At 42.1% G+C, this 25,076-nt stretch overlaps 1 protein-coding gene across 5 annotated transcripts in view; it reads left to right on the top strand.

Moving 5' to 3' along the window:
• Positions 1-25,076, top strand: part of SETD2 (SET domain containing 2, histone lysine methyltransferase) — a gene marked incomplete at its 5' end in the record, with an annotated part of 151,353 nt that overhangs the window by 62,893 nt on the left and 63,384 nt on the right. For 4 of the 5 annotated variants that reach the window (XM_084620147.1, XM_084620146.1, XM_084620145.1 and 1 more), the window contains 2 exons: positions 2,324-2,962; positions 24,296-24,344. In XM_084620147.1, the coding sequence (XP_084476273.1) occupies positions 2,324-2,962; positions 24,296-24,344 (688 nt within the window). Of the gene's footprint in view, positions 1-2,323; positions 2,963-6,313; positions 6,597-24,295; positions 24,345-25,076 lie in introns of all 5 variants that reach the window. The other variant, XR_014710376.1, reaches the window with a different exon arrangement.

The following is a 25,076-nucleotide window of genomic DNA, read 5'->3' as shown; positions in this document are numbered from 1 at the left end:
ACCTGTTTAATGCATCAGCCTGAGCTTGCTACATGAGGATAGACTCTTCATTAGGTTATGTGGGTTACCTAAAAGACCTCTCTAAGGCTGAATCCACTGGGCCTGGGGAGAAAGACCACAATTCCTGCTGTGACAACCATCCTCTTTGGAGTATCTGAGCTGCTCTTTCATGGACTTCAAGGCAGAGATTATGAGCTAGCTTAAGAATTCCCTTCTGCCATGGCACCATCTTCTTTTGGGTGGATGGAACAGAGTGGATGGTAACGCCCACATTACTAGCTTGCCAGTCTCTTAAGTAGTGGAGCACAAGTACATGTACCATGTGTCCTCAGGTGCCCTTGCTGCTGAGGGAGTCTTCAAATTGAAGGAGTGGGGAAGCCGTATAGCCATTTCTATTCTTAGCTCCTGAGATAGGACTGACTTGGCATTACCCTCCTCGTTGTCACTGGTGGGACTCACACATCTGTGGTGGTTTTGAATTCTGGACAGCAAAGCTGAGTTACATTATGTTTAGTCTGGAGCTGTGAGAGTTCAGAGTAGACCTCTGTCCAGCCCTGTCCCATCATCTGTTCTCCCTTGTTCAATTTGGAGTGGAATCAGATTCTCAAGCTCGATGTTTCAGACATTCAGACTCACTCCATGTAGCCACCTGGATGTTGGGACCATTCAGACGTTGAACAACAGTGCTCATATGAGGCAAAATGTCTTAAAATTTCACAAACCATCTACAATGCACCTTGAAGTGGAAGTGCTTAAACCAAGACTTTATATCACCATCATTTGAAGTTCTTCTGGCGACACATTAGCCTTTGATTTGCCTGTCCAAGGAATTCTCAGTTTTCATCTCTCCACCTGTGAAGAGATTTCTTCAGGGAATGATTCATGCCTGTCTTTCTACACGACAGCCTCTAGCTTTTTCATAGACTTAAATGTACTTCCTCTTCTTAGAAGGCATGTCACTTATAATGGATCCAGTGTGCATAGTTTTTGGCACTATTTTTTTAATTCTTTTGTTTTCTGTCATTTGCTTGAAAAATGAACTGGTGATTAGAGGCACAAGGGGCCTTAGATCAGGAATTGCTGCCTTCTCATGAGTTGGTTTAGTGACCTCAGAAGACTAAAACAATAGGAGTTCCTGCAAGTTAGGTGCTGAGAACCTAAAACCAGGAGTGGGAATTTAATTCTTCTTGTACAGAAGGTATGTGGAGTGATTTTTATTTTATTTAATCACTCAAGATGCACATCATACAGTAAATAAAGTCTAATTTTTGCATGTCTATGTATCATGGTACAGTTTAGCTAGGAACACTTTTTTTAATTTTTTAGCTTTCTTTAAAATTTAGATTTTTAAACTAGCAGCAACCTGTAAAAAAAGGCACATTTCTGTAATAGTATTTGGCTTTATTTTCTGTGGGCTTCAGAAATCTACATGATCATAGAATCATGGATGTTATAGATGGAAATGTAAAGCTATCCAGTCTCTCTCTCTCTCTCTGCCGCCAGCACAGGGTTGTTGTCCACAGTACATTTCTCTAGTGTCTTGTCCAGTCTAGTTTTAAGTGTCATACAATGATTACACCGTGCTGGCAGTTGTGACATTCTACCCAAGAGAATGATGTCAGGGTCTTCCTTCAGCTAATCTGTGTAATTCTGTGACATCCAATAGATGTTTTAAATACTGCTGTCTAGTGAAAAAAGAACTTTTCAAATATTGCTGTTAGTAAGTTCAAATCTTCCTACAGTTGATTTATCTCTGTTTATCAGTTTCTATTAACTTCTTCCATTAATATAGTTAAAAATAAAATAATCACTGCAACATTTACAAAGAGGAAAATCTGACCCACGATGTTTAGTATGCAATCAAAGCCAGTTTAGAGAGCGATTAACTTAACCATATAAAAGTGTGATTTCTATACCAAAGCCTAAGTTAAAACGTTAACCATTTAAATAGTCAACACATTTTTGAGAGTTATTCTACCTGGGGTTTGTTTACATGGAAACTCAAGATATGCATGGTCAGCTGTAAATGTCTGAGCCCTCTGAACTCATTGCAGTTGTGACCTGAATACTTTTAGTCCTTTTTTCCACCCATATATTTTATTTGGTGTCAATAGTAGTCAGCAAAAGTTCTCTACCACCATTCAGCCCCTACAGCAAATGCATCTCTACTAACTTGTGTCAGTATGAATATGGCTCTGGCATATACTAAAGAACTCCCCTCCATTTGGAAGAAATTGCTATTGCCAAGTCAGAGGTTTAAAAAAAAACTAGTGCAAAATGACAGTTTTAAATATAACTGCTGTGGTTTTGTGTTTTTAACCAGATTATGAAGACTCTGGAGCTCTTGCCTATACCCAATAAAAACATGTTGGAGGAGAGCAAAGTGCTTCCAATTATCCAGCGCTGGGCTCAGACCAAGACTGCTGTCCCACAGCTCAGTGAGGGGGATGGTTATTCCAGTGAGAACACATCACGGGCTCATACGCCACTCAACACACCAGATCCTTCCATCAAGCAGAGCACAGAAGGCGACACAGATACCCCGAAGAAACTTGTTTTTCGAAGGCTCAAAATTATAAACGAAAACAGCATGGACAGTGCAATCTCTGATACCACCAGCGAGCTGGAGGGAAAGGAGGGCAAAGAAGACCTAGACCAGCTGGACAGTGTGCCTGCAGAGGTGACAGAGGAGCAGCCGCAACAGGAAATCAAAGCTGCCATTGATGCTGCCGTGGACAGCAGCAAACCTCAGGCTGCTGAGCTGGAGGCTGAGCCTGAAGCAGAGGCCAAAGAGAGCAATGGCACAAAGCTAGAAGAGCCCATTGCAATGGAAACACCGTCTCAAGATGAAGAGGAGGGTGTGTCTGATGTAGAGAGTGAGAGGAGCCAAGAACAGACTGACAAAATAGTGGATATGAGTGACTTGGCTACCAAGCTTCTGGACTGCTGGAAAGACCTAAAGGTAAGAGGAACAGTAGCTCACTGAAGCGATGACAGTTGTATTATAAAGGGAAAACTTAATTGTTTACAGTTGAACATAAATAAGACTAAGTTGTTGCCTTGTTGGCAAATGTTTTTTGCCAAACAAATAGGAACGCCTTCCCTAAGTGAGGGATTTCAGCCAAAAAACACACCTCCAGGTACTTTCTGTGAATTTCCTTTTGTTTCAAATTATACCCTATGGGATTTATGCTAGTTTGCTAGACATTGGTGTGGTGTTCATTGATCAAAGATGAATCATGCCAACTTGACCACTGAGAAGACCGCTTATTCATCCAGTTCAGTTTAAGTTTATTTTTTTAAAAAGCTGTTTATTGATGATTTGGTCTTTGGTTGGCTGGTGCTAACTTGCAGGCCTGTTTTCTAAACTAGCCAGAAAATAGCAGGGCAATAATATTGCAGTGAGCAATTCTGGCTCAGCAGCTTCAGCGTACGTCTGAATGTTATACCAAATGTCTGATTTAGATTTAAATTCAGTTATCTCGAGATGGTCAGTGTGGCCTCTCCTACAAATGTTTGCTTTTCATCTGCAATTTTATGTAGCGTTAGGTTGTCTTCCAGCAACTTTCTGTTCTGTTGACATTATTGCTAGTGTTGAGTTAACTTCCAAAGATTTGAAGTTTTATGTTCAGATCAGCTAAACATAAAAGTCTGGATGCTAATCTGAAACTTTGAAGCCTGCCACTGAGCAGTGGGGGTTGTGATCCTCCATACACTCTTTCCAGTCTCTGTACCTTACCTGCGGTGTTGCCTTGGCAGGTGAGGGAGGTGGTGGCTGGCAGGCTGCTTCCTTCTTCCAGCATCAAGCTGACCTCTCCTCTGAGCACCTGAGTGGCCTTCTCTGGTAATGAATCTCTTCTGTGAACAGCCTACTCTGGCCCAGTGGGACCCAGTGAGTCCTAACAGTCTGCCACTTGAAAATTTAAAACACTCAATCATCTGTCCTAGAGTTCTCGATGGTACAGTGAAAACCCTCACCCCATCCCCATAGAATGAATGTTTCTTGCAGGAATGGAAGGGTGGGAGTTTAGTTTTAAATTTGAAAGTGGCATTTCACTGGGACCCTGCAGAGATGTTACAGGCCACTGCACTGGAATGAAAGAGTTACTCCTGAAGAGGGGAGGTGCTGAACAGAGGATTGCAAGGCTTAAGTATACACTTGTCCCTCATACTCCCGCAGCCATGATAACAAAAGGAACTAATGGGAAGGGACTCTAGTTTGACCTCTCCCAGTGGCCTCCTTGTGGGAGAGATGGAAAATGCAGTCCTGAAATTTTCTTGTACTTCCAAAAGGGTTTATTCTTGGTTAGGTTAGTTAAGGTACAGGTAGCCTTCATTTTAAGAAAAGAGTTTGCCCACCCTTAATAAGAAGTTCTCTTGTAGTGTACATTCCTGTCAGACAACACACCATAAGGCCTTCGATGGTAGTATTTTGCCCCTTAAAATGACCAATTCTTGATGTTTCAGAAGAGTCTAGTAGAGAGAATTGATAATGCACCTCATTGGGCAGTGCTGTACATGAATGGGGATATTCCTTCCTGGCCTTTGCTGGAGATCAGTTTAGGCGTGAATTCATGAGACTCTATTTCCTATGACTCTGTTAGCTTCCATAGCCACCAGTGTTAACAGTCCTAAAATTATCCATTTTTGGTAGGAAAGAAATTCTTCTCTTACCTGTGTACTATTCAAAATAATCTCTAATTTGTGTGCATTTACGGAGTTTTGACTATAATTATGTTGTAAACCTAATAAGAGAAAAGATGTGACCTTTGTAAATTACAAATTATGCACTAAAATATAAGGAGTACTTGTGGCACCTTAGAGACTAACAAATTTATTTGAGTCTCTAAGGTGCCACAAGTACTCCTTTTCTTTTTGTGGATACAGACTAACACCGTTGCTGCTCTGAAACCTGGCACTAAAATATGTTTATATATGCAAATAAGTTTGTGTGTATTTTCCCCCCTTTTTAAACCTGTGTATCTACAGTATATTGGTTAACAGCTTTAGTCTGCAGTTTGTTTAATTAATCGGGGGTTGAAGATTTCTTCACTTAAAGGGACACTGTCAGGTTAAATAAATAAATAAATATTAAAAAAAAAAACCCAAAACACATTTTCCTTATGTAATTAACACCATGTATTATAAAAACTGAAAAGTTTAAAAAAAAGTTATTCACTTTATGCTGTTTTGTTCTTGAATTTTTCTCACCTTGGACAGTTATGGACTATTCAGCTTTCTTTTTGTTTATACTCTTTCTAGCCACTTTCATTTTCAGGATCTCATGCTGTATTGTTTGAGTTGCAAACACAGTTGGGGAATAATTGTTTCAAAAACCAATTTTATTGAAGTTTTTAAGGAAAATCTTGCGTTCTAATGGTGTTAAGATTTATAAAACCTTATTTTGGGACCAGATTTGACCTGACAGTGTCATTTTAACACCAAGTGCTGACTCCCAGCACACTTGTAGTTTCTGTTGAATTTGGAGTAGCCCAGACTTCAGCTACCTAAACCCACTGGCTGAAGCCTGTGGTCAGCTATGGAATCATTACCCATCAAATTTGCTATTTGAGATGTGGATTGACTTCCTCCCTATGGGGTCTGCCCTGTTGCAACTTATCTGATATAATTCTGAGGACACTAATAACCTTATGTAACATGGTTTAAAGTTCTGATCTTGGGTACATGGGTATATTTGCCCAACAGCTGGTTTTGTGGTACTTGAATTATAATGTACCATGTATCTGAAATCAGAAGCAAGCCTTAAGTCTGTGAAAACCTTTTTATTCTGCCAAGTGTTCTTGGGGAACTGTGATGACCCTCTGGATGTATTCCGTACTGTATTTTATCATGGCACTAAAAGAGTTAACTGCTTCTGTCCAACTTTCACCTGTTAGAGTATTGCATATTGTCTTTTGGGCTAACTGTCAGGCCAAGATACTAGAGCTCTGAAATGGCTGATAAGTCTTAAGACTTTTAGGCTACAGGAAGGCCATTAGTAGAGTTTCATATTCTAGATTAAAGGGGGATGCATAGTTACCTTGTCTCCTGATCCTTTAGACTTTCTGTGGGAGCTGGGTGTGTCTTCCCATCAACTTTGTCCCATCACCAAAGCAGGAAGACAGCAAGGTGAATTTTCAGGTGCTTCCAAGCTCTTTTAAGCTGGTTTTTCATTGAGTTGTGGAACTTGAGTCATCTGCAATAATAGTGCCATAGGAGGGGTGGGTGGGAGGTTGTGAAATCTCGTAACTTAAGCTATGTCCTCCCCGATCTTGATGATGACCCCCTTGTAATTTCAACCATTTCCATCCAGCTTCTCAGGGCAGCAAGGAGCTTGTTAACATCACCAGCTGACCATGTGTCTCCTTTTCTCAACTCCATTTTCAACTCCGTGCTGAAGAAGGGAGAGAACATAGCGTGCATACTGTGAAGAAACAGGAAGATGGTTGGGAAGCTGGATGATGCATGAGAAATATAATAGGTGAAAAGAGGACAGAGGTGGTTAACTCATTGATGCCGACGTTATTTTGGTGCGTCCATTGCCGGCAATGGATGTCGCTCCGGGAAAATCCCTACTCCTGGCATGAAAGGATTAAGTGAGCTATCTTTTTATATACCTCTATACACAGGACAGCTGCCTTGGGTTGCAAGGCCTTGTACGTTTTGACGCCTGAACCCATGCGAAATATTGGCTGATAATACATACCTCATTGCAACACAAACATTCACAATATCCAGTGAGGTAAATTTTCAGCATAGGCTTTTGCACACAGTTCCTGTTGGAAGAGGAAATGGTGCATGTATCTCCTGATGCTGAAAATGTACCGGAAGGGTCGGTGAACACACAGTAGGTAACAGGTGGTGGTTAAATGCAATACTTATATGCTCTTTAGCCTGTGCAAGAACCTGGACTGTGCTACTGTACAACAGGATTCAAAGGAAACAGGTAAGGCCCCTGTGGGACTGATGAGTACCTAGTTACATTTATTATGAATACTGTATGGTGCATGATGGCTAATGATTCCAGTGCTTTTCACCTTGTGGTATCTGAGGGGGCTGGTGTTCTTGACCATTAACCCTAATTTGTGGGGTGTTTTCACACTCGTTTACACTTCGCAAAAGCTCATGGTGTTAGGAGGATCACAGTATTTTATAGGAAAGGGCTGAGCTTTCCTCAACAGATTCTTTTGATCTTCTTCCTCAATCTTTATCTTATCAAATACTTTATATTTATTACTTTAAGTTTAGTTATTTCATTTTAACAGTGCTGATATTTTGAAGACAGTCTCGCTCTTGTGGATTCTTAGCTGAGACTTCCCCTGCCTGGGTTTGAACTCAGCAGCCTAAAGTATTAGAAATATTAGTTTCAATTTTGTTTTATATTGTTTTCTTTCATACTAATAATCTCAAAAGGCTTTTCAGAGAGAATTTAGTTACTTTAACAGAATTGGCAATAGCAACTCAATTTGTGGTGTTGCAATAAAGTTAGCATCATATATGCACTTCTGTAGGGCTGGTGGCGCTAAGCTTCTGGCATCTTTCTTCACAATACTTTTGGGTATGCAGACAATCTCATAACCTTCTTGGTGAGAGGTCAAAAGCATTAGGTTATAGCTGTTAGGCTTCCTAGAGCATGCACTTAAATTACAGCGTACTCATTTTTTATAGTACTTTTCTGAGCACCGTTCTGAACTGGGTATCTCATGGGATCAGTAAAGGTTAAGTTAGCTTTGAACTCTGGGTCACAGTTGAAAATATTTCAGAGGTCAGCAGTGATTAAGTAAAAAGAAAAGGAGTACTTGTGGCACCTTAGAGACTAACCAATTTATCTGAGCATAAGCTTTCGTGAGCTACAGCTCACTTCATCGGATGCATACTGTGGAAACTGCAGAAGACATAGTATGCATCCGATGAAGTGAGCTGTAGCTCACAAAAGCTTATGCTCAAATAAATTGGTTAGTCTCTAAGGTGCCACAAGTCCTCCTTTTCTTTTTGCGAATATAGACAAACATGGCTGTTACTCTGAAACCAGTGATTAAGTAATTGTCCTAATTTTGGCCTAGGTGAGATGGATTTGGTCTCTGTTGCAGTCAGCTTCCCAGTATCAGCATAAAAGAGCCCTCATCCATTTAGAAAAAAAATCACAGATAGCATGATTATTAGCAGCCTGAGCAGAGATGGGAAGGATTGATTGGCCCGTGCAGACTGAACCTATCCTCTCGCCCCTAGAAATGGTGTTTCCAAGTCATGACTGAGGCAGCATTGAGAAGCTTTACAAGTACAATTTCTCAGGCCATACCTATTCTATAGATAAAACTCCATTTCCCGGGATGGCTGTCTTGCACCTTATACAAATACCAACCTCAAATTAAGAAAAATATGAATTACATATAATACATATGAAAATATAGTTCTGCTTAGTGGGTAATCTAACTCAACCGTGTTCGCATTTATTTAGCCTGCACTGCCCACACCTCCTTGCTTCGTTTTTCTTCCCCCCGCTTGGTAGCTCTTGCAATAACAAGTGTCACTTCGTAGCTCATGGTGTCCACAGAATGACTAGAGGAGAAAGGGGAGAGCTGTTCAAAGAAAATGAGAGCAGCACATGATACAGACAAGCAGGGAAGAGGAAAGTGGAATGGGGGGAGAAGAGAGGGGAGTTATGACTGGGATGGAGAAAGTATTCACAATTAATAAGGGAAGATGGGAGGGAAGAGAACACAATAGCAACGAGCTTTGATTCAGTGGCTGTAAAAGAAGCCAATGTTTTTAGTGAAAGAGGTTTAGAGAATAAGCAAAACGAGGTAGAGAGGAAGAGGAGAAACAATAGGTGGAGGAGAGAGGGACAGAAATAGAAATGATAAATGTGATGCCATGCGCCGCATCTAGGTTAGTGGAATTATACGTGCACATATTATTTCCTGCATTTTTATTGTGTTCCTCTGGACAGCATCTGCTAGCTCTGTTTTGGCACTGAAGAGCAGAAAGCAGTGACCAAATATTGTTGATAAAACTGAAGTTTCTTCTTATTCTTGAGCTTGTAATTAGACATAGACGGATCTTTAAAAAGTCCATGCAACTGGTAATTTCCCCCCTTAATTTGCAAACCTTGCCAAGTGATACAAGTTCCAGAGAAGTGTTTGTGTGATTTTGTAGCTGCACAAACTGAAGTGTGAATGGATTTGTAGGCATGAAAGTGGCAGTACCCAGTTTTATTGACGAGTTTCAAATACAGATTTTTCATAATCAGAAGATGGAAAAAGTTCAAAATAGAGAGTCAAATGAGCAGTTACTCTACTGCAGTCTTCTAGCATGCTGAGATACCTGTGAAGATACATGATTACCTTTTTACCGTTCTCCCCATATAGTAACATTTGTTCATCCATATTCATTACACCAGACCAGCCTTCATCCTTGGTTTGTTGAGTTCTACTCTTTCCCTGTTGTACTGTAACTTTCGTACATTCATATTCATTGTCTTAATTGTCCAATGTCTTTTCTTCATCTATGTTCTATCCTGCTAAATGAAAAAAAAATTAAACTCTGTTAGCGAGACATTAAAAGAAAATTCCATTAAACTTGATACTCCTTCCTTAGAGCTGCAGAATGATCTCAAATATGCTGCCTTACCTAGACCCAGTAGGATGATTTAGGGACAGACTTGGCAGTCTTAACTATTGCTTTTCCTTCAGTTTAAATTAGATCTTTAAGGTTATTATTTTGTATTTAATTTTCTAGGTATCCTGTTAAACAAAAATTGTTCTGAAAGAGGGTAGAAAAGCATATGGACATTGTTATGGCACTTGATGTGGCAACTTGCGTTGATTCAGTCGTTATGTATATGTAAGTTAGACTCCTCAGTTTCAAAAATGAAATCAGCCTTTCACTGGCGTTCTATCTGGTTTGCATCTCATTTGATCACCACATGATTTTCAGAGAATAATTTTGATTCATCACTTTATATAACATGCGTCTGCTTGCCAGACCGCTCGACCAGTGAATCCTTCAAAATCTGCTGGACGTTGACCTTTAGGCCTTGGAAGAAGCCCCTGGGGCATCTAGTTCAGGGGTGACCAACCTGAGCCTGAGAAGGAGCCAGAATTTACCAATGTACATGGCCAAAGAGCCACAATAATAGGTCAGCTGCCCACCCCCCTCACCATCAGCCTCCCCCTGCTCCCAGCGCCTCCTGCCCACCAGCAGCCCTGCCGATCAGTGCCTGCCGATCAGTGCCATCAGCTGTTCTGTGGTGTGCAGGAGGCTTTTGGGGGGAAGGGGGAGGAGCGAGGGCAGTGCAGGCTCAGGGGAGGGGGCGGGAAGGGGTGGAGTGGGGGCAGGGCCGGGGGTTGAGCAGCGAGCGCCCCCCGGCACATGGGAAAGTTGGCCCCTGTAGCTCCAGCCCCAGAGTTGTTGCCTAGACATGGAGCCGCGTATTGACGTCTGAAGAGCCGCAGGTGGCTCCGGAGCCCCAGGTTGGCCACCCCAATCTAGTTCATCGCCATGTGCTAGTTCAGGACTGTCTTCTATGTTAAACTTTTAAGTTGTTAAATAAGGATATACGGTTTGCCAAATCCGATTAGATCACTGATCCATCAAGTCTGCTATCCCACCTATAACAGGGGCCAATATCTTTTACTTCAGAGGAAGATGTGCCACCAAGCTAACTGTGCTATGCTGTGTATGGGGAGGGCAAGCACCTTCCTGACCGCTGCAGCATGACCTCCTTCAGGCCCTGAACCATGAGGCTAGATTACCTTTATTTTGGTCTGCAAAGCTGAAAATGTTTTTAATGGTCATAAAATATCCATCTGTTTTAAAGTACAGCCATAGACCTTGGATACATGATGACCTGCAGCAGTAAATTGCATAAACTGAAAATATACTGCATGAAGCCATATTCCCTTAATTTGTTGTAAATGTATTGGTGCTGTTTTTGTTAGGTGAGCCCTTGTTCTTGTCATAGTCTTTGTAGCTCTAGAAGACCTCTAATAACCAAGTTTCTGTAACCAGAGCCCTGCACAGATACAAAAATTTGGATCCACATCAGATCTGCAAAGATGGTAAACAATACAACCGCAGATACAGATATGCACAGATATAAAGTGGATATCCACAGATCTGCAGGGCTCTATCAGTAAACTGCCTTGGCAAATTCCATTATCTAATTAGCCTAATGGTTTGTGGGGTTTGGGGAATCCAGTTCCTAGAGTCTAACCTACCTCTTCCCTTTTACTTTCAGGCTGTTTCTATTTTAGCCATACTAAATGGCTCATTTTGAGTACTATTCTACCCAATTTTTTGTGTTTCCTGAGAGCTGCGTGTGTTAAGTGTCAATGGGACCATTGTATTACAAATCTTATTATGTTAAGTTCCCTTGGAAATTGATAGGATTTAGTGTAACACAGAGTATAGACTAACCCTTCTGCATACATGACCCAAGTAAACTGGCTTCTTCTGGGCAGCAAGATGGTGGAGGGGTGGGGGTGCTGAAATCGTTGGCAGTGCACGCTGCCGCATTATAGCCACTTCGCAGCTGCTACTCCAGTTGCTGGCACTGGATCTACATAAATAATGTCCTTAAGCCTACCACTCCCTCCAGTATGAAGAGGCATAGATAAGTAAGCCTGGCATTGCATATCCTCAGTATCCTTGGTAATGGAGATAGAGGGCACAGGCGTCATCTAGCCTCTCTGCAGTGTCTTTATCCTTCACAGCTGCTCTTTTTATACTCTGGTGGCCACCAGACCTACATATTCTCTCACATATTCTCTTCCTGCTTCTGTTACACTTAAATAAGTTCTTCTCTGCAAACTTGTGATTTCTTTGTGTGAGCCATTTCAGATCTTGTTCTTTTCGACCTTTTGTTAACTTTTCAAATTACATATCTTGCCATGGTGCAAAAATTGGGCTAGGACAGGCTTAGCATTTTAATAATTTTTTTTTTTAACACAGGAAGTTCCCACTGATTTTTTTTTTTTTTCCTGAGTGGTGTGTGTGTATATTTTCTATAAACACAATCATAAACCCAGCACCGGTTTTTTTTGGTCCACAAATACATGATAGCAATGCATGAATAAGCGCATATGAAAAATTATTTAGACTTTTCTGTGGCTCTTCTCATTGTACTAGGTGAGCATCACAAACATCACTGAATTTATCCACCTGGATAAGGAAGGCAAGTAATGTTAGCCCCAATCTACACGTAAGGAACTCAAAGGGCTCATCTTTACTGCATTGTTAGCTGGAGATATAACTTGAGTTTTGCCCCTGCGTGACTCCCATCCACTCACACACATCTCTAGATCAAGTGAAGTTGAGCTCTAAATTTGAGCCAGCTAGTCCATCGGGATGCAGGCAGAAGCTTGAGTTCCAGCTGCTGCATCCCAACTGCATTATTAGCAGTTAACATTGGAGCTAATAATGCAGTTGGGATGCAGCAGCTGGAGTTAGACCTGCTCAGCAGCTAATCCAATCACTCTGCTAATATAATCAGTATGTACTGCTGATTAGATTACTGTGTGCTTGCACTCCCAGGGCAGGTCTACGCTTAAAAAGCTGCACCAGTGCAGCTGCAGTGCGTAAGTGAAGACGCTCCTACACTGATGGGAGAGCTTCTCCTGTCGGCGTAGCTAATCCGCCTCTGCGAGAGGCAGTAGCTATGTTGACTGCCAACATAGTGCTATCTACATCACGGGTTAGGTTGCTCAGAGGTGTGGATTTTTCACACCCCAGAGTGACATAGGTATACCAGTATAAGCCTGTAGTGTAGATCTGGCCTCACGCAAGCATCTAGCTCAAGTGGAGAAAGTTGGGTGTGCTAACTTGAGCCGTCTACACTGGGGGCTAGGTTGGTTTAACTGCAGTGCTCTGGAATGTGGATTTGTCACATCTCTAAGCTATGTAGTTATACCAACCTAATTTCCTAGTGTGGACAAGGAAAGTATAAGACTTAAAATATATCCAGAGTCCCACAATTAGTCTACCTTGAATCTTAATATCTTGCAAAATGAAATCTTATTCTCATTCAAGCAAAAATACTTTGAACAAAACATTTACTTTTTCCCCATTTACTTTTTCCCCATTTACAATTCAAATGGGAATGTTTTATATAGGATTCATTCTTCAAAAATTGTATCAAAGCCAATAAATCAGTATGTAAAACTCAGCAAAAAATATTTGAAATTACTGTTTCAAGCACTGTTATAAATTCTGTTTAAAGGCAAAAATAAAGATTATTTTTCCCCCCTATAAAGAGAGGCTAACACTAAAACCAAACCAAACAACTAAAAGTATCTGAAACACACTCTGTGGTTTTGGACCTGCAATAGTACTTGCTTAGTTATCCGGTAGTTACTCTTTGCACTAATGTATTTTAAGCAGAGTGAGTTGTTTTTCTTGAGGATTTCTTAAACATTGATTTAACTAATTGAAAGGAAATTTGTGCACTCGGCCGAGTGGGACAAAAAGCATTTTCTCCCCATCAGTAAAATTTGCAAAATGTGGTTTTTCATGGCTATTGGGTTTTTGAAGTCTAGTGCTGGAGCCAAACACTTTGCCAAAAGTGATGTCATTTTGTGACACTGGGAAGCCCAGTGGAAAAGGCTGTAAATCAATTTCCAACCAGCTTTAAATAATAAAAACTTAGATATTTAGTATTTTAAAATAAACATTTTGTTGAAGTATTTATTAGTTTTACTTCTGACCCTAACCCATTAAAGCAGGTTGGAAGCTAGCTTGATGACAGCATCTCAAATGACATCACTTTTGAGCAAGATGACTGCACCCAGCTCTAAACAGGGAAGTGAATAATGAAATGTTTAAAACTTTAGAAGAATATGAACTTATTTTTTTATTCATGGTGACAAGCACTTATTCTCTGAACTCTCAGACTGCTGAGCTGAGTATTGCAGCCTCCTTTTAAATTAAGTTTTGTATTGAACTTTTAAAAAATTAAACGGACTTAGAGTTGAGATTTTGAATGCCGAGGTTAAGCAGAGATTAACTTTTTAATGTTTAAGTGCAGCTGCATTATAGAAATATACAAAAGAGACTGCCAGCACTCAATCACAGTGGCAGAAAAGCCTCTTCATGTTATTTTGTGTAGACATCACGTTATTAGCCATCAGTTTAGTCTTTCCTGCCTTTGGAATCAAAAGGTTTTCGTTAATGCTGTGTTGAAAATAGTGCAGCACTTTATCTGGGACATGATTACTGAAGCACTGTCAGTATACTCAGTGTCGGAACAACACCCAATGGAAAGACCCTGTTCAGAGGAGCTGACAGGTTCAGGGTAAGGACCATTGTGCTGTGCAGAGTTCTGTTGACTTTAGTGAGGTTCCAACTGGGTATCTGTGTCGATTCATTAGCAGAATCTAGCCCTAAGTAAACAAAAATCAAATATAAAGCAACATGGGGTCGCTAACCTAGTCTCTTTTGAGTGATGTGGTGGTGACCACCATTTACTGACATGACTTAGCATTTGTGGACCTGAAAGAGGACATGTTTTATGGAGGCACTTGTAATAGAGGGGTACAGTTGCTTAAGAATACTCTGAACTGGCCTACATTTATAGCCCTCACGCTTTATGGCAGCATCCCACATAACAGTCTGCCTCTGTTACTTTCCAATAGGTCAGTTTTCTTTCCCAATATGTAATGCTGTTGTATCTTTTCACCTGACTTTCAGTATTACACAGCCAGAAAATGGCTAGCTCATCACATATTCTACTTTCACAGACTATTAAATTTAGTTTCTGTTCTTGTTAATTAACTTTAATTGGTCTGGGAAAGGCATGGAGTGGAGAAGCTCTCCATTAGCTATTCCAGTTAGCCCTGTAAGTAGCAGCAGGGTCTTGGTCTGAGTTGAAACTAAAATAATAACAGGAGAAAATTATAAAGAAAACATCGCTGATCCAGAATGCAGCACTACAGACTGACTCATCATATGCAAGTTGTTACACATATTATAGGATCATTATCATGAAATGCATATTCTGTTACAAGTAATGAGTGCAATAAGAACAAATATATTTAAATAGTATACAATTTAAAACATTAGTGTTTATGAAAGATGTTTCACAATCCATAATGCTATACAATTGGTTAACATTTCATTTAAATAATTATTACTAAACATATCCAGAGGCACTTGACAAGAACACTTAGGTCACTAATCACAATTGCAATCTAAAGCTCTAACCCTGCCAACACTTATTCATGTGCTTAACTTTAATCACATAAGTAGTTCCATTAACCTTACTCATGTGAGTAAAACTAAATGTGTGTATGTTTACAAGCTCAGGGCCCAAAATAGAATGCACAGATCTAGTTCATAGAAAAGAAAATACATAGACATTTTAACTACTAAGACATAGAAAGGTTCCTGTTATTATATTAACTGCTCTGGGACCTAGATATAACTGTGACATACTCATTAGAAATCTTCTAAGATAAGGATGAAAGTAGTGCTAGGCGTAAAAGGCATTTCACGGACCATCCTATTGATGCCAAAAATGTACTATGCATTATCCACATTAGATAGACAATCCATGCCCTAAAGAGTTCAAAATTTTAAGAAATTTGCACTTGTGTGTAATTTATATTCCAGATGAGTAAAATGCACACACAAAATCAGTTCTGAGTTCTCTCTCCTAAACTGGCTTTCTCCCCTTTGTTCCTGCAGCGATGTCTTCATCTGACATTACAAACTAAGTGTTGTTGTGGATGTTATTGCTGGAGGTCATAAATGCATCACTTAGGATTTGCCTGGAGCCTCAGAGAAAGAGAGTGATTTATTTTAATAATAATTTGTACAGAGTTTGTCAAGTGCAAAGTATGAAGTAAATAATTACATAGCACCTTTAATAATACTCTGCAGTGCTGTAGCACCTTTAATTCAGAGACCGCAAAAATACTTTAGACATTAACCTCGACATCTCTGAAGTAGATAAGGGATATTGGTTTCACTTCACCTACCAATGAAACCAGCTCTGGGCATGGAATCAAGTTATAGCATACAAAGAACACCAAACAATAGCATAGGCCAGGAAGTGAAGAAAAATACCAAGTCATCTGGAACAGGGAAAATTGTATGCATATAAAATGTAATTACATGAGATGGAATTTGGTTAGAATCAGAGGCCTAACACATCTACCATGGTAAAAAATGCCCTGGGATTTTTAATGACCACAAGTGGACCTCTGTTTTATGTCTCATCTGAGAGGCAACACATCCATCAGCACAAAACCCTTAATGCTATGCTGTGACATTGGTTCATGCCTCAGAGAAGCATGAATCCTTAGCCCTACTTCCTGTGGCACTCATATCCAAGTACTGGCCAGGCCCAGTCCTGATTAGCTTGAGATCTGATAAGTGCACAAACCCTAGTAAAATGGCTGCAGGTGAGAGGCTCTGTGTAAGTGATGAACTCCTTGCTAAACAGGTGTTGGGTAAATACTTAAAGTAGCAAGGAGAATTCTAAAAAGTAAATAAGATGGAGTTTTTTGGCGGTTTTAGTTTCAAGAATCTGCTGGATAATTAAGTTTGAAACTTGAACTACCCTTAAAATAATGAAAATATGTAGGGTCTATTTTTGCTTTTAAAAAAATTACACTGTAATCAATAATAGTTCCAGTGTTCATACCCCTAATGGAAAGTGCTGTAGAATTTCTAACTAATTATCTCAAGACTCATGTGAAGTAAATAGGTCCCCCATGTAAAATGGGGGTAACTGAGGCACAGCAGTTGAAACTGACCTGAGCACCCAGTGGTACTGGATACACTATGCCAGTGGCTGTCAGCCTTTCCATACTACTGTATTCCTTTCAGGAGTCTGATTTGTCTTGCGTATCCGCAGGTTTCACCTCACTTAAACTACTTGCTTACACAAAATCAGACACAAAAATACAGAAGTGTCCCAGCACACTATTACTGAAAAATTGCTGACTTTCTCATTTTTACCGTATAATTATAAAATAAATCAATTGGAATATAAGTATTGTACGTACATTTCAGTGTAGAGTATATAGAGCAGTGTAAACGAGTCATATGAAATTTTAGTTTGTATTGACTTCACTTTTCATGTAGCCTATTGTAAAATTAGGCAAATATTTAGATGAGTTGATGTACCCGCTAGAAGACCTCTTTGTACCCCCAGGGGTACACATACCCCTGGTTGAGAACCACTGCACTAGACCATGTAGTCTCTGAATTTAAAAACTGATTATGGTAGGATCCCATAGATTTTGCACTCCTTTTAATGAGGCAGCCACAGCCAAATGCTGTTCCAAGAGTTGTATTGGTGTTTGCAACACACTATTTTAGGGCCCATTGCCATAGTATTTGAGCATCTCACAATCTCTAATGGATTTATCCTCATACACACCCTCTGAGATAGGGAAGTGCTACAATCTCCATTATACAGACGGGGAACTAAGGCCCAGAGACGCTGACTTTCTCAAGATCATAGAAGAAGTTTGTGGCAGAGCAGAGAATTGAAATTTGGTCTCCCAAGCCTCAGCCTGGTGCCCTAAACACAAGACCATCTTTCTGCCATATAAAGATATTCTGACAAGATCAGTGCTAGAGAAATTACCAAAACAAGGTGGCTAATGTCACCTGTGTTAGAAACACCAAAGACAAGCAGGTTTTGCCACAGAATAATATTGTGATAAGAAAATGAATTTATTTTTAATTTTCGAAGCAGGTATTCAGTGCACAGTAGAGTAAAAGCAAGAAATGTTCTACTTTCCCAGTACCTTCACTATGAAATCCTCATTATTCATTTTCGTCTTAATGTGGTGGTAATCAAAAATATGGCAAAAATGTCACTTTACCCATGGTAACTCCTTATGTAGGGGAAAGTGAGCTTCTTCAATACCTCTAGAGCAATGGGGACATGTCCCTCAAAGTATTCAAAACCCTCCATTATCTCAGGGACATTTGCAAGCGTCATCAAGCAAGACAATGAGACTTACTGTGGTAGAAGTATGCAGTGTTGTAGTAGCCGTGTGGGTCACAGGATATTAGAGAGACACGGTGAGTGACCGGCATGGGGAGGGGAGTGGGGTCAGGGGCCCAGTGATTTAAAAGGCTGATGGGATAGATACGTATTTTTTTAATAAAAATTACGATTAAAAAAAAGAGATCCGTTTCCTGTCGCTCTGTACAGAGCGCCGTCCCTCCTGGTGCCAGTAACCGTTTTTCAGAGCGCTGCTGCACCCTGCTGGTCTGGCAGAGCGCTAGCAACAGCCGCCTGGGGACCGCGGAGCTTGCTGCCTCCTCTGATTGCTTGGGAGCCGCTGTGCCTGCCATGCTGGCTCTCCGGCTGCAGGGCTGAGGACAGGGAGACTTGAAAGAGGAGCAAGTTCCCTCTGCGCTACCAGATTTCCTCCCCCCAGGGCTGCAGCTCCTTGCCACACACAAACCAGCAAATTCAGCCACCCAACTGAGCTGCCCTAGGTTTGCCAAGAGGCAGGTGGGGCCAGCCCCCGCTTCGCAGCCACGAGCACTGGCTGACACAAGCTGCTATTACGAGCGCAGGATAAGGGGCCACCTCCACCGCTCAGATCTCCCGGTAGATGTGGCGCATCGTGCCTGCCATCTCCTCATTGCTCTGGGTGTTGATGTCCCACAGCACCAGCTGCACAAGTATTGTATTGTATATTTTGACTTTGTTGGTCATATTCAGTTACATCTTGCATATCAGTTTTTTCCTTGTCTTTAGATTACACATGAATCACGATTAGGTGTTTAATTAGCCTACTTGATACTTCAGGTGTTTTCTTACTTTGTGCTTCTTTAAATGTTTTATATATTAATTAATTTCATTCCATAATGTATGTATTTAATTTAAATATATAATTCAAAATAACACATTCTACATCTTATATTTAGTCTCACAATTTGTTTAATACTGGTGCTGTATGTAACTGGGAAAAAAGTTGACTAGATCAAGCAACGCCACAACTTACGTATAGTGAGTTCTAATGTGTTATCAATAGCATAAAAAGTAGTGTCGTAATCCCTTTCTGGGGGGTGGGCCATAGACTTTCTGCCCTGGGGCCCGGAATTGCTGTCAGCAGGTCTGGTGAGTGAAGTAATATCTTTATTTGGACCAATTTCGGTGGGTGAGTGAGACAAGCTTTCGACCTTTTTGCAGAGCTCTTCTTCAGGTCTGGGAAACTTACTCAGAGTGTCACAGCTAAATACAAGATGGAACAGGTTGTTCAGCATAAGCAGTACTTAGCAGTTGTACTAACGCTGAGGAATCTGTTCCACCTTGTATTTAGCTATGACACTGAGTAAGTTTCCCAGACCTGAAGAAGAGCTCTGCAAAAGCTCATGTCTCTCACCCACCGAAGCTGGTCCAATAAAAGCTATTACTTCACCCACCTTGTCTCTGTGGTAGAAGTGTGAACAGTTAAACAGTGTTGACTGCCGATGAGTTCCCTGCGCTCTACGTGTAGGTCAAGGAACAGTAGTGTGTGTTGGTAGCCAACCTCCACAGTGCAAATCAGTTCTCTTCACCCGGTGCATGGTCTTATTCAAGCATCGGGGCTAGCTCCATGCAAAGAGAATGCTGAGAGTGTGCTTAGTCATCCAATTTCCTCATGAAATTCCTTTCGCAGTAGCTGGTCACGCTATTATTCTGCCATTGGGGTAAAGCCAGGCTTGACCCAGAGCGTCATCGCATAGGTCAGGTCAGCAATACAGAGAGATCACCTTCTACAGGTGGGGTTACATGTTAGCATTTCCACCTTGCTCAATGCTAGGCAATCCAGCTTTGAGACTTTAATGCTTGAAAGCATAGCTGCCTAAATCATGAAGCAGGTTTCTTTTCTTCACTATGTCCAATAAGGCTGTTAGCGTCTGGGCACGGCATACGAAATACCAGATTCTAAAATATGTCTTTTGAGAAACACCCACAAGCTTTGTGCCAGCAGCTGAGACCATGTGGGATAGCTGCCTGTATTTTCCTGGAGTAGGCTGATTGAACCACAATTGTGTAACGTGAAAGGTATGGCCATGCACAGGTGATGCACTTTTTCCTGGAAAATCCTACTGTGTGGATATGCTGCAACTGTTTGCTATGAGAGGGTCAGATAAATAAGTTCAGTCCCAGTTTCACAAACATGGTTCTGGGGCCCAGGAAGACACTTAGGCATTTGCTTAAGCACCCTTTCTACATAGGAATGCTTTCCTGATAAGTATTTAGCTGTTAGCCCTCTAGAGCCAATGCACTTACTGAAGAGTGAACTGGAATTTGTACTGGCTTCTGCATAATCCATTGTATTTCACTTCAGTGCCGATTGCAGGGGCGTGATCATTGACAATAAAATAAGAGAGATACAAAGTGGGTGAGGTAATGGGCGTGTCTTCATGTACAGCAGTGCAGCTGCAGCCTGTCAGTTAAGGTGCTACTGTCTTGATGGGAGAGCTTCTCCTGTCAGAGTTGTTAATCCACCTCCACAAGAGACTGTGGCTATGCTGATGGGAGAAGCTCTCCTGTTGACATAGTCCCCCATGTATGCAGCACTATGTTGGTATAACTACATTGCTTAGGGGTGTGGATTTATCACATCCCTGAGCAACAGTTATACCAATATAAGTCTGTAGCGTAGACCTGGCCAATATCTTTTATTGGACCAACTTCTGTTAGTGGAAGAGACAGAGAAAATCTTTCAAGTTACACACAGCTCTTCTTCAAGTCCGGGGGCTTGTCGACACTTAAAATGCTACAGCAGCACAGGTATGCCATTGTAACGCTTCAGTGTAGATGCTACCTGCACTGATGGAAGGGGTTCCTCCATCAGCATAGGTAATCTACTTCCCCAAGAGGCCTAGTGCTAATTACGGGCTTGTCTATGCTTACCGCCCATGCTTACCGGGGGGATTGACGATCGGCAATCAATGCATTGGTTGATTTAACGGGTCTAGTGAAGACCCACTAAATTGACAGCAGATTGCTCTGCCATTGACTCAGAAGTTTCACCGCAAAAAGAAAACCACCTCCACGAGAGGCGTACAACTCTTTACCAGTGATGCTTTTGCGGTGATGTGCAAGTGAAGATGTTTTTCCTGTTTACACAGTTTTTAGCTTCCTGAGGATATCCCATAGTGCCTAGGTGACCACTCTGGCCAGCAGCTCTGATGCCAGGTAAACAGACATCCAGCCCTCCCCCTGTAAAGCTCTGGGAACTTTGAAAATCCCCTTCTTGTTTTCTTGGCAAGTGCTCACCTATCATCTGGCCAGATGACAATGCCTGCTCCACAGAGCAAACGATCCCCTGCTTGGAGCAATGCTGAGCTACTGGAGCTGATCAGTGTTTGGGGAGAGGAGGCTGTGCAGGGACCCAGGATGCCCCGCCATCACCCCCCTGCCCTTCCCATAAGACCCACATCAAAATGGAGAGAGATGCACTGTGGGATAGCTGCCCTAAAGTGCTGCTCTCATCCGGGATGGAAGTGCTGCAAATGTAAACACTCTCTGAGACCTGAGGAATTGAGTACACAAACCTGCGCTTTACTTTGGTTCCCTATCACCAGTGAAATTTACAGTGCAAAAACTCTGCAAGTGTAGCTATACCCTAAGGTTTCTGGTGTAGACATGGCTAACCCTTGTCCTATGACTGCAGAGGTGTTAATGGGCCACTTCATTTTGAATGGTCCTTTGCAACAAGCTAACTCCTATGCTTCCCAATCTGTTCCACATTGTATTTAGCTGACACACTCTGGGTATGTCTACACTACGAAATTAGGTCGAATTTATAGAAGTCGGTTTTTTAGAAATCGGTTTTATATATTCGAGTGTGTGTGTCCCCACAGAAAATGCTCTAAGTGCATTAACTTGGCTTCCACAGTACCGAGGCTAGAGTCGACTTCCGGAGTGTTGCACTGTGAGTAGCTATCCCACAGTTCCCGCAGTCTCCGCTGCCCATTGGAATTCTGGGTTGAGATCTCAATGCCTGATGGGGTTAAAACATTGTCGCGGGTGGTTCTGGGTACATATCGTCAGGCCCCCCCGTTCCCTCCCTCCCTCGGTGAAAGCAAGGGCAGACAATCGTTTCGCGCCTTTTTTCCTGAGTTACCTGTGCAGACGCCATACCACAGCAAGCATGGAGCCCGCTCAGCTCACGGTCACCGTATGTCTCCTGGGTGCTGGCAGACATGGTACTGCATTGCTACACAGCAGCAGCAACCCATTGCTTTGTGGCAGCAGACGGTGCAATAGGCCTGATAACCATCATCATCGTGATGTCCGAGGTGCTCCTGGTCGCCTCTGTGCGGTCGATCAGGAGCGCCTGGGCAGAGATGGGAACAGGGACTAAATTTGGAGTGACTTGATCAGGGCATTCTCTTTAGTCCTGCAGTCAGTCCTATTGAACCATCTTATGGTGAGCAGGCAAGAGATGAGGATGGCTAGCAGTCCTATTGTACCATCTTCTGCTGAGCAGCCATGAGATGTGAATGGCTTGCAGTCCTTCTGCACCATCTGGTGCCAGTCAAAGATGTAAAAGATAGATGGAGTGTATCAAAACAAGAAATAGACCAGATTTGTTTTGTACTCATTTGCAAATCCCCCCGCCCCCCGTCTAGGGGACTCATTCCTCTAGGTCACATTGCAGTCACTCACAGAGAAGGTGCAGCTAGGTAAATCTAGCCATGTATCAATCAGAGGCCAGACTAACCTCCTTGTTCCAATAAGAACAATAACTTAGGTGCACCATTTCTTATTGGAACCCTCCATGAAGTCCTGCCTGAAATACTCCTTGATGTAAAGCCACCCCCTTTGTTGATTTTAACTCCCTATAAGCCAACCCTGTAAGCCATGTCGTCAGTCGCCCCTCCCTGCGTCAGAGCAACGGCAAACAATGGTGCATCTGAGTTGAGAGTGCTGTCCAGAGCAGTCACAATGGAGCACTCTGGGATAGCTCCCGGAGGCCAATGCCATCGAATTGTGTCCACAGTACCCCAAATGCGACCCGGCAAGGCCGATTTAAGCGCTAATCCACTTGTCAGGGGTGGAGTAAGGAAATCGATTTTAAGAGCCCTTTAAGTTGAAATAAAGGGCTTCATCGTGTGGATGGGTGCAGGTTTACATCGATTTAACGCTGCTAAATTCGACCTAAAGTCCTAGCGTAGACCAGGGCTCTGTGATTGCCTTTTTCAGGGTATGACTACACTAGAAACTTCAAAGTGCTGCTGCGGGAAAGCAGCTCTTTGAAGTGCAAGTGTGGTCACGCGTGAGTGCTGGGGGAGAGCTCTCCCTGGGCTCCTGGTAATCCACCTCCACGCTCCCAGTGCTAGCAATTTAAAGCGCTGATTTTTCACACCCCTGAGCCAGCATGTTAGGGCGCTATAAAATGTAAGTGTAGACAAGCCCTCAGACTTGAAGAGCTCTGCTTAGCTCAAACGCTTGTCTTGGCCTGATCAGTCACATCATATGTGACCTCTCCTGCCGACATAGGTATCACCCATCGTTGGGAGGGGATTAATTAGGTCGAAAGGAGAGTTCTCTCCTGTCCGCTTAGGGCTAGTCCACACTTAAATGTGGCTTGTGTGTAGTCATGGTAGAGCGCTGGGAGAAAGCTCTCCCGGTGCTCTTAAAAAAACAAACAAGAAAAAAAGCCGCTTCCGCGAGGGGCATAGCTCCCAGCTCTGGGAGTGCAGTTCCCAGCGCTGGTGCACTGTCTACACTGACGCTTTACAGCGCCGAAACTTGCTTCCCTCAGGGGTATTTTTTCACACCCCTGAGTGAGAAAGGTGCAGCTCTGTAAAGTGCCAGTGTAGACAAGCCCTTAGAGTGGCTACATGAGAGAGCTTACAGCGGAGCAGCTGCATTGATACAACTGCGGCACTGTAAGCTCTCTAGTGTATGAGCTAATTCAGGTCAGAGGTTGGTTTACCCTTAGAAAAGGCAGCCTTTGACTTTTATTTCAGTATATCTCCAACTTCATATATTTTTTAGTAAACAGGAAAGATGGCAACTTTAGATTCTGCTGGCTTGAATCCTCTGCTGACATACTTGGATTGCTGACAGAGAGTGACTGTAGCACTTAGTATGGTTGTGTAAACCAAACAGATTTGTTATACAAGATATTGAGAGAAAATAAAATAGGATCCACCACTATGCCATGTTTTTAGAACTATATCTGCATTTTGAGACCTGGACCTTTTTATTCTATTGTTTACAAAGTTGGGGGACTTACGTGACCTTTCCCACCCCACAGTTATATCAGCAGTAGTCTCAATGTCCACGTGAAAATCTGATTATTTTTTCTGGCTTGCTTTGCAGGAGGTGTATCGAATCCCGAAGAAGAGTCAAGCAGAAAAGGAGAGTAGTGGTAGGTAGTCAAGGATACCTTTCAAGTAGCAGCTGAAAGTGTAATTTCCTCCAGAGAGGATTGATTTTCCTGTGTCTAAAGTTGAATGCTTATCAGAGAGGTTGCGTGCGCGCGCACACACAAAATCACTTTATTATATGTGTTACGGTGGAGCTTAAGGGATCCCTTGGGGTTGGTGCTGTACGTACACATTGTCCAAGACGGTTTCTGCCCTAAACCGTTTAGTCTAGGTGAACGTTGGGAGAAAGGAAATATTACTATTTTCATTTTACAGATAGAGAACTGCGGCACAGAGAGTAAATGACTTGCTTAAAGTCACACAGTCTATGGTAGAGCTAAGAATTGAACCCAGATCTCTTGAATCCCAGCCCAGTGTCTTAACCAGGAGGCCAGCGTTCCTCTCTACAGCTCATACGTAATCTGATCACAGTAAGGAAATTCAGAGTGGGATGTACAGAGGCTTATCAGTACCTGGACAGAGGGGGCTTTAAACTTGGAGGTTTCTCTTTGTGCCTGTTGGTATTGGACTCCATACAGTGCACCTCCCGTTAACTGAATATCTTCCTCTTGTGGGTCCCCAGCTTCAGGTGTTTTACGCACCAGGTCTCAAGTCTTGTGTGTGAACCAGTTTAAAACCACTTTTCAGCAGACCAATGTGTGTGGGCCCAAAAAGCGTTTAAACCAACTTTAAGAATAATACCATAGCCTGGGTAAAAGGTAAGATTAGAACAT

Source organism: Lepidochelys olivacea (assembly GCF_965140295.1).
Source record: "Lepidochelys olivacea isolate rLepOli2 genome assembly, chromosome: 2".
Taxonomy (NCBI): Eukaryota; Metazoa; Chordata; order Testudines; family Cheloniidae; genus Lepidochelys; species Lepidochelys olivacea.
The sequence above is the reverse complement of the archived record's forward strand: the minus strand, read 5'-3'. Positions and strand labels throughout refer to the sequence as shown.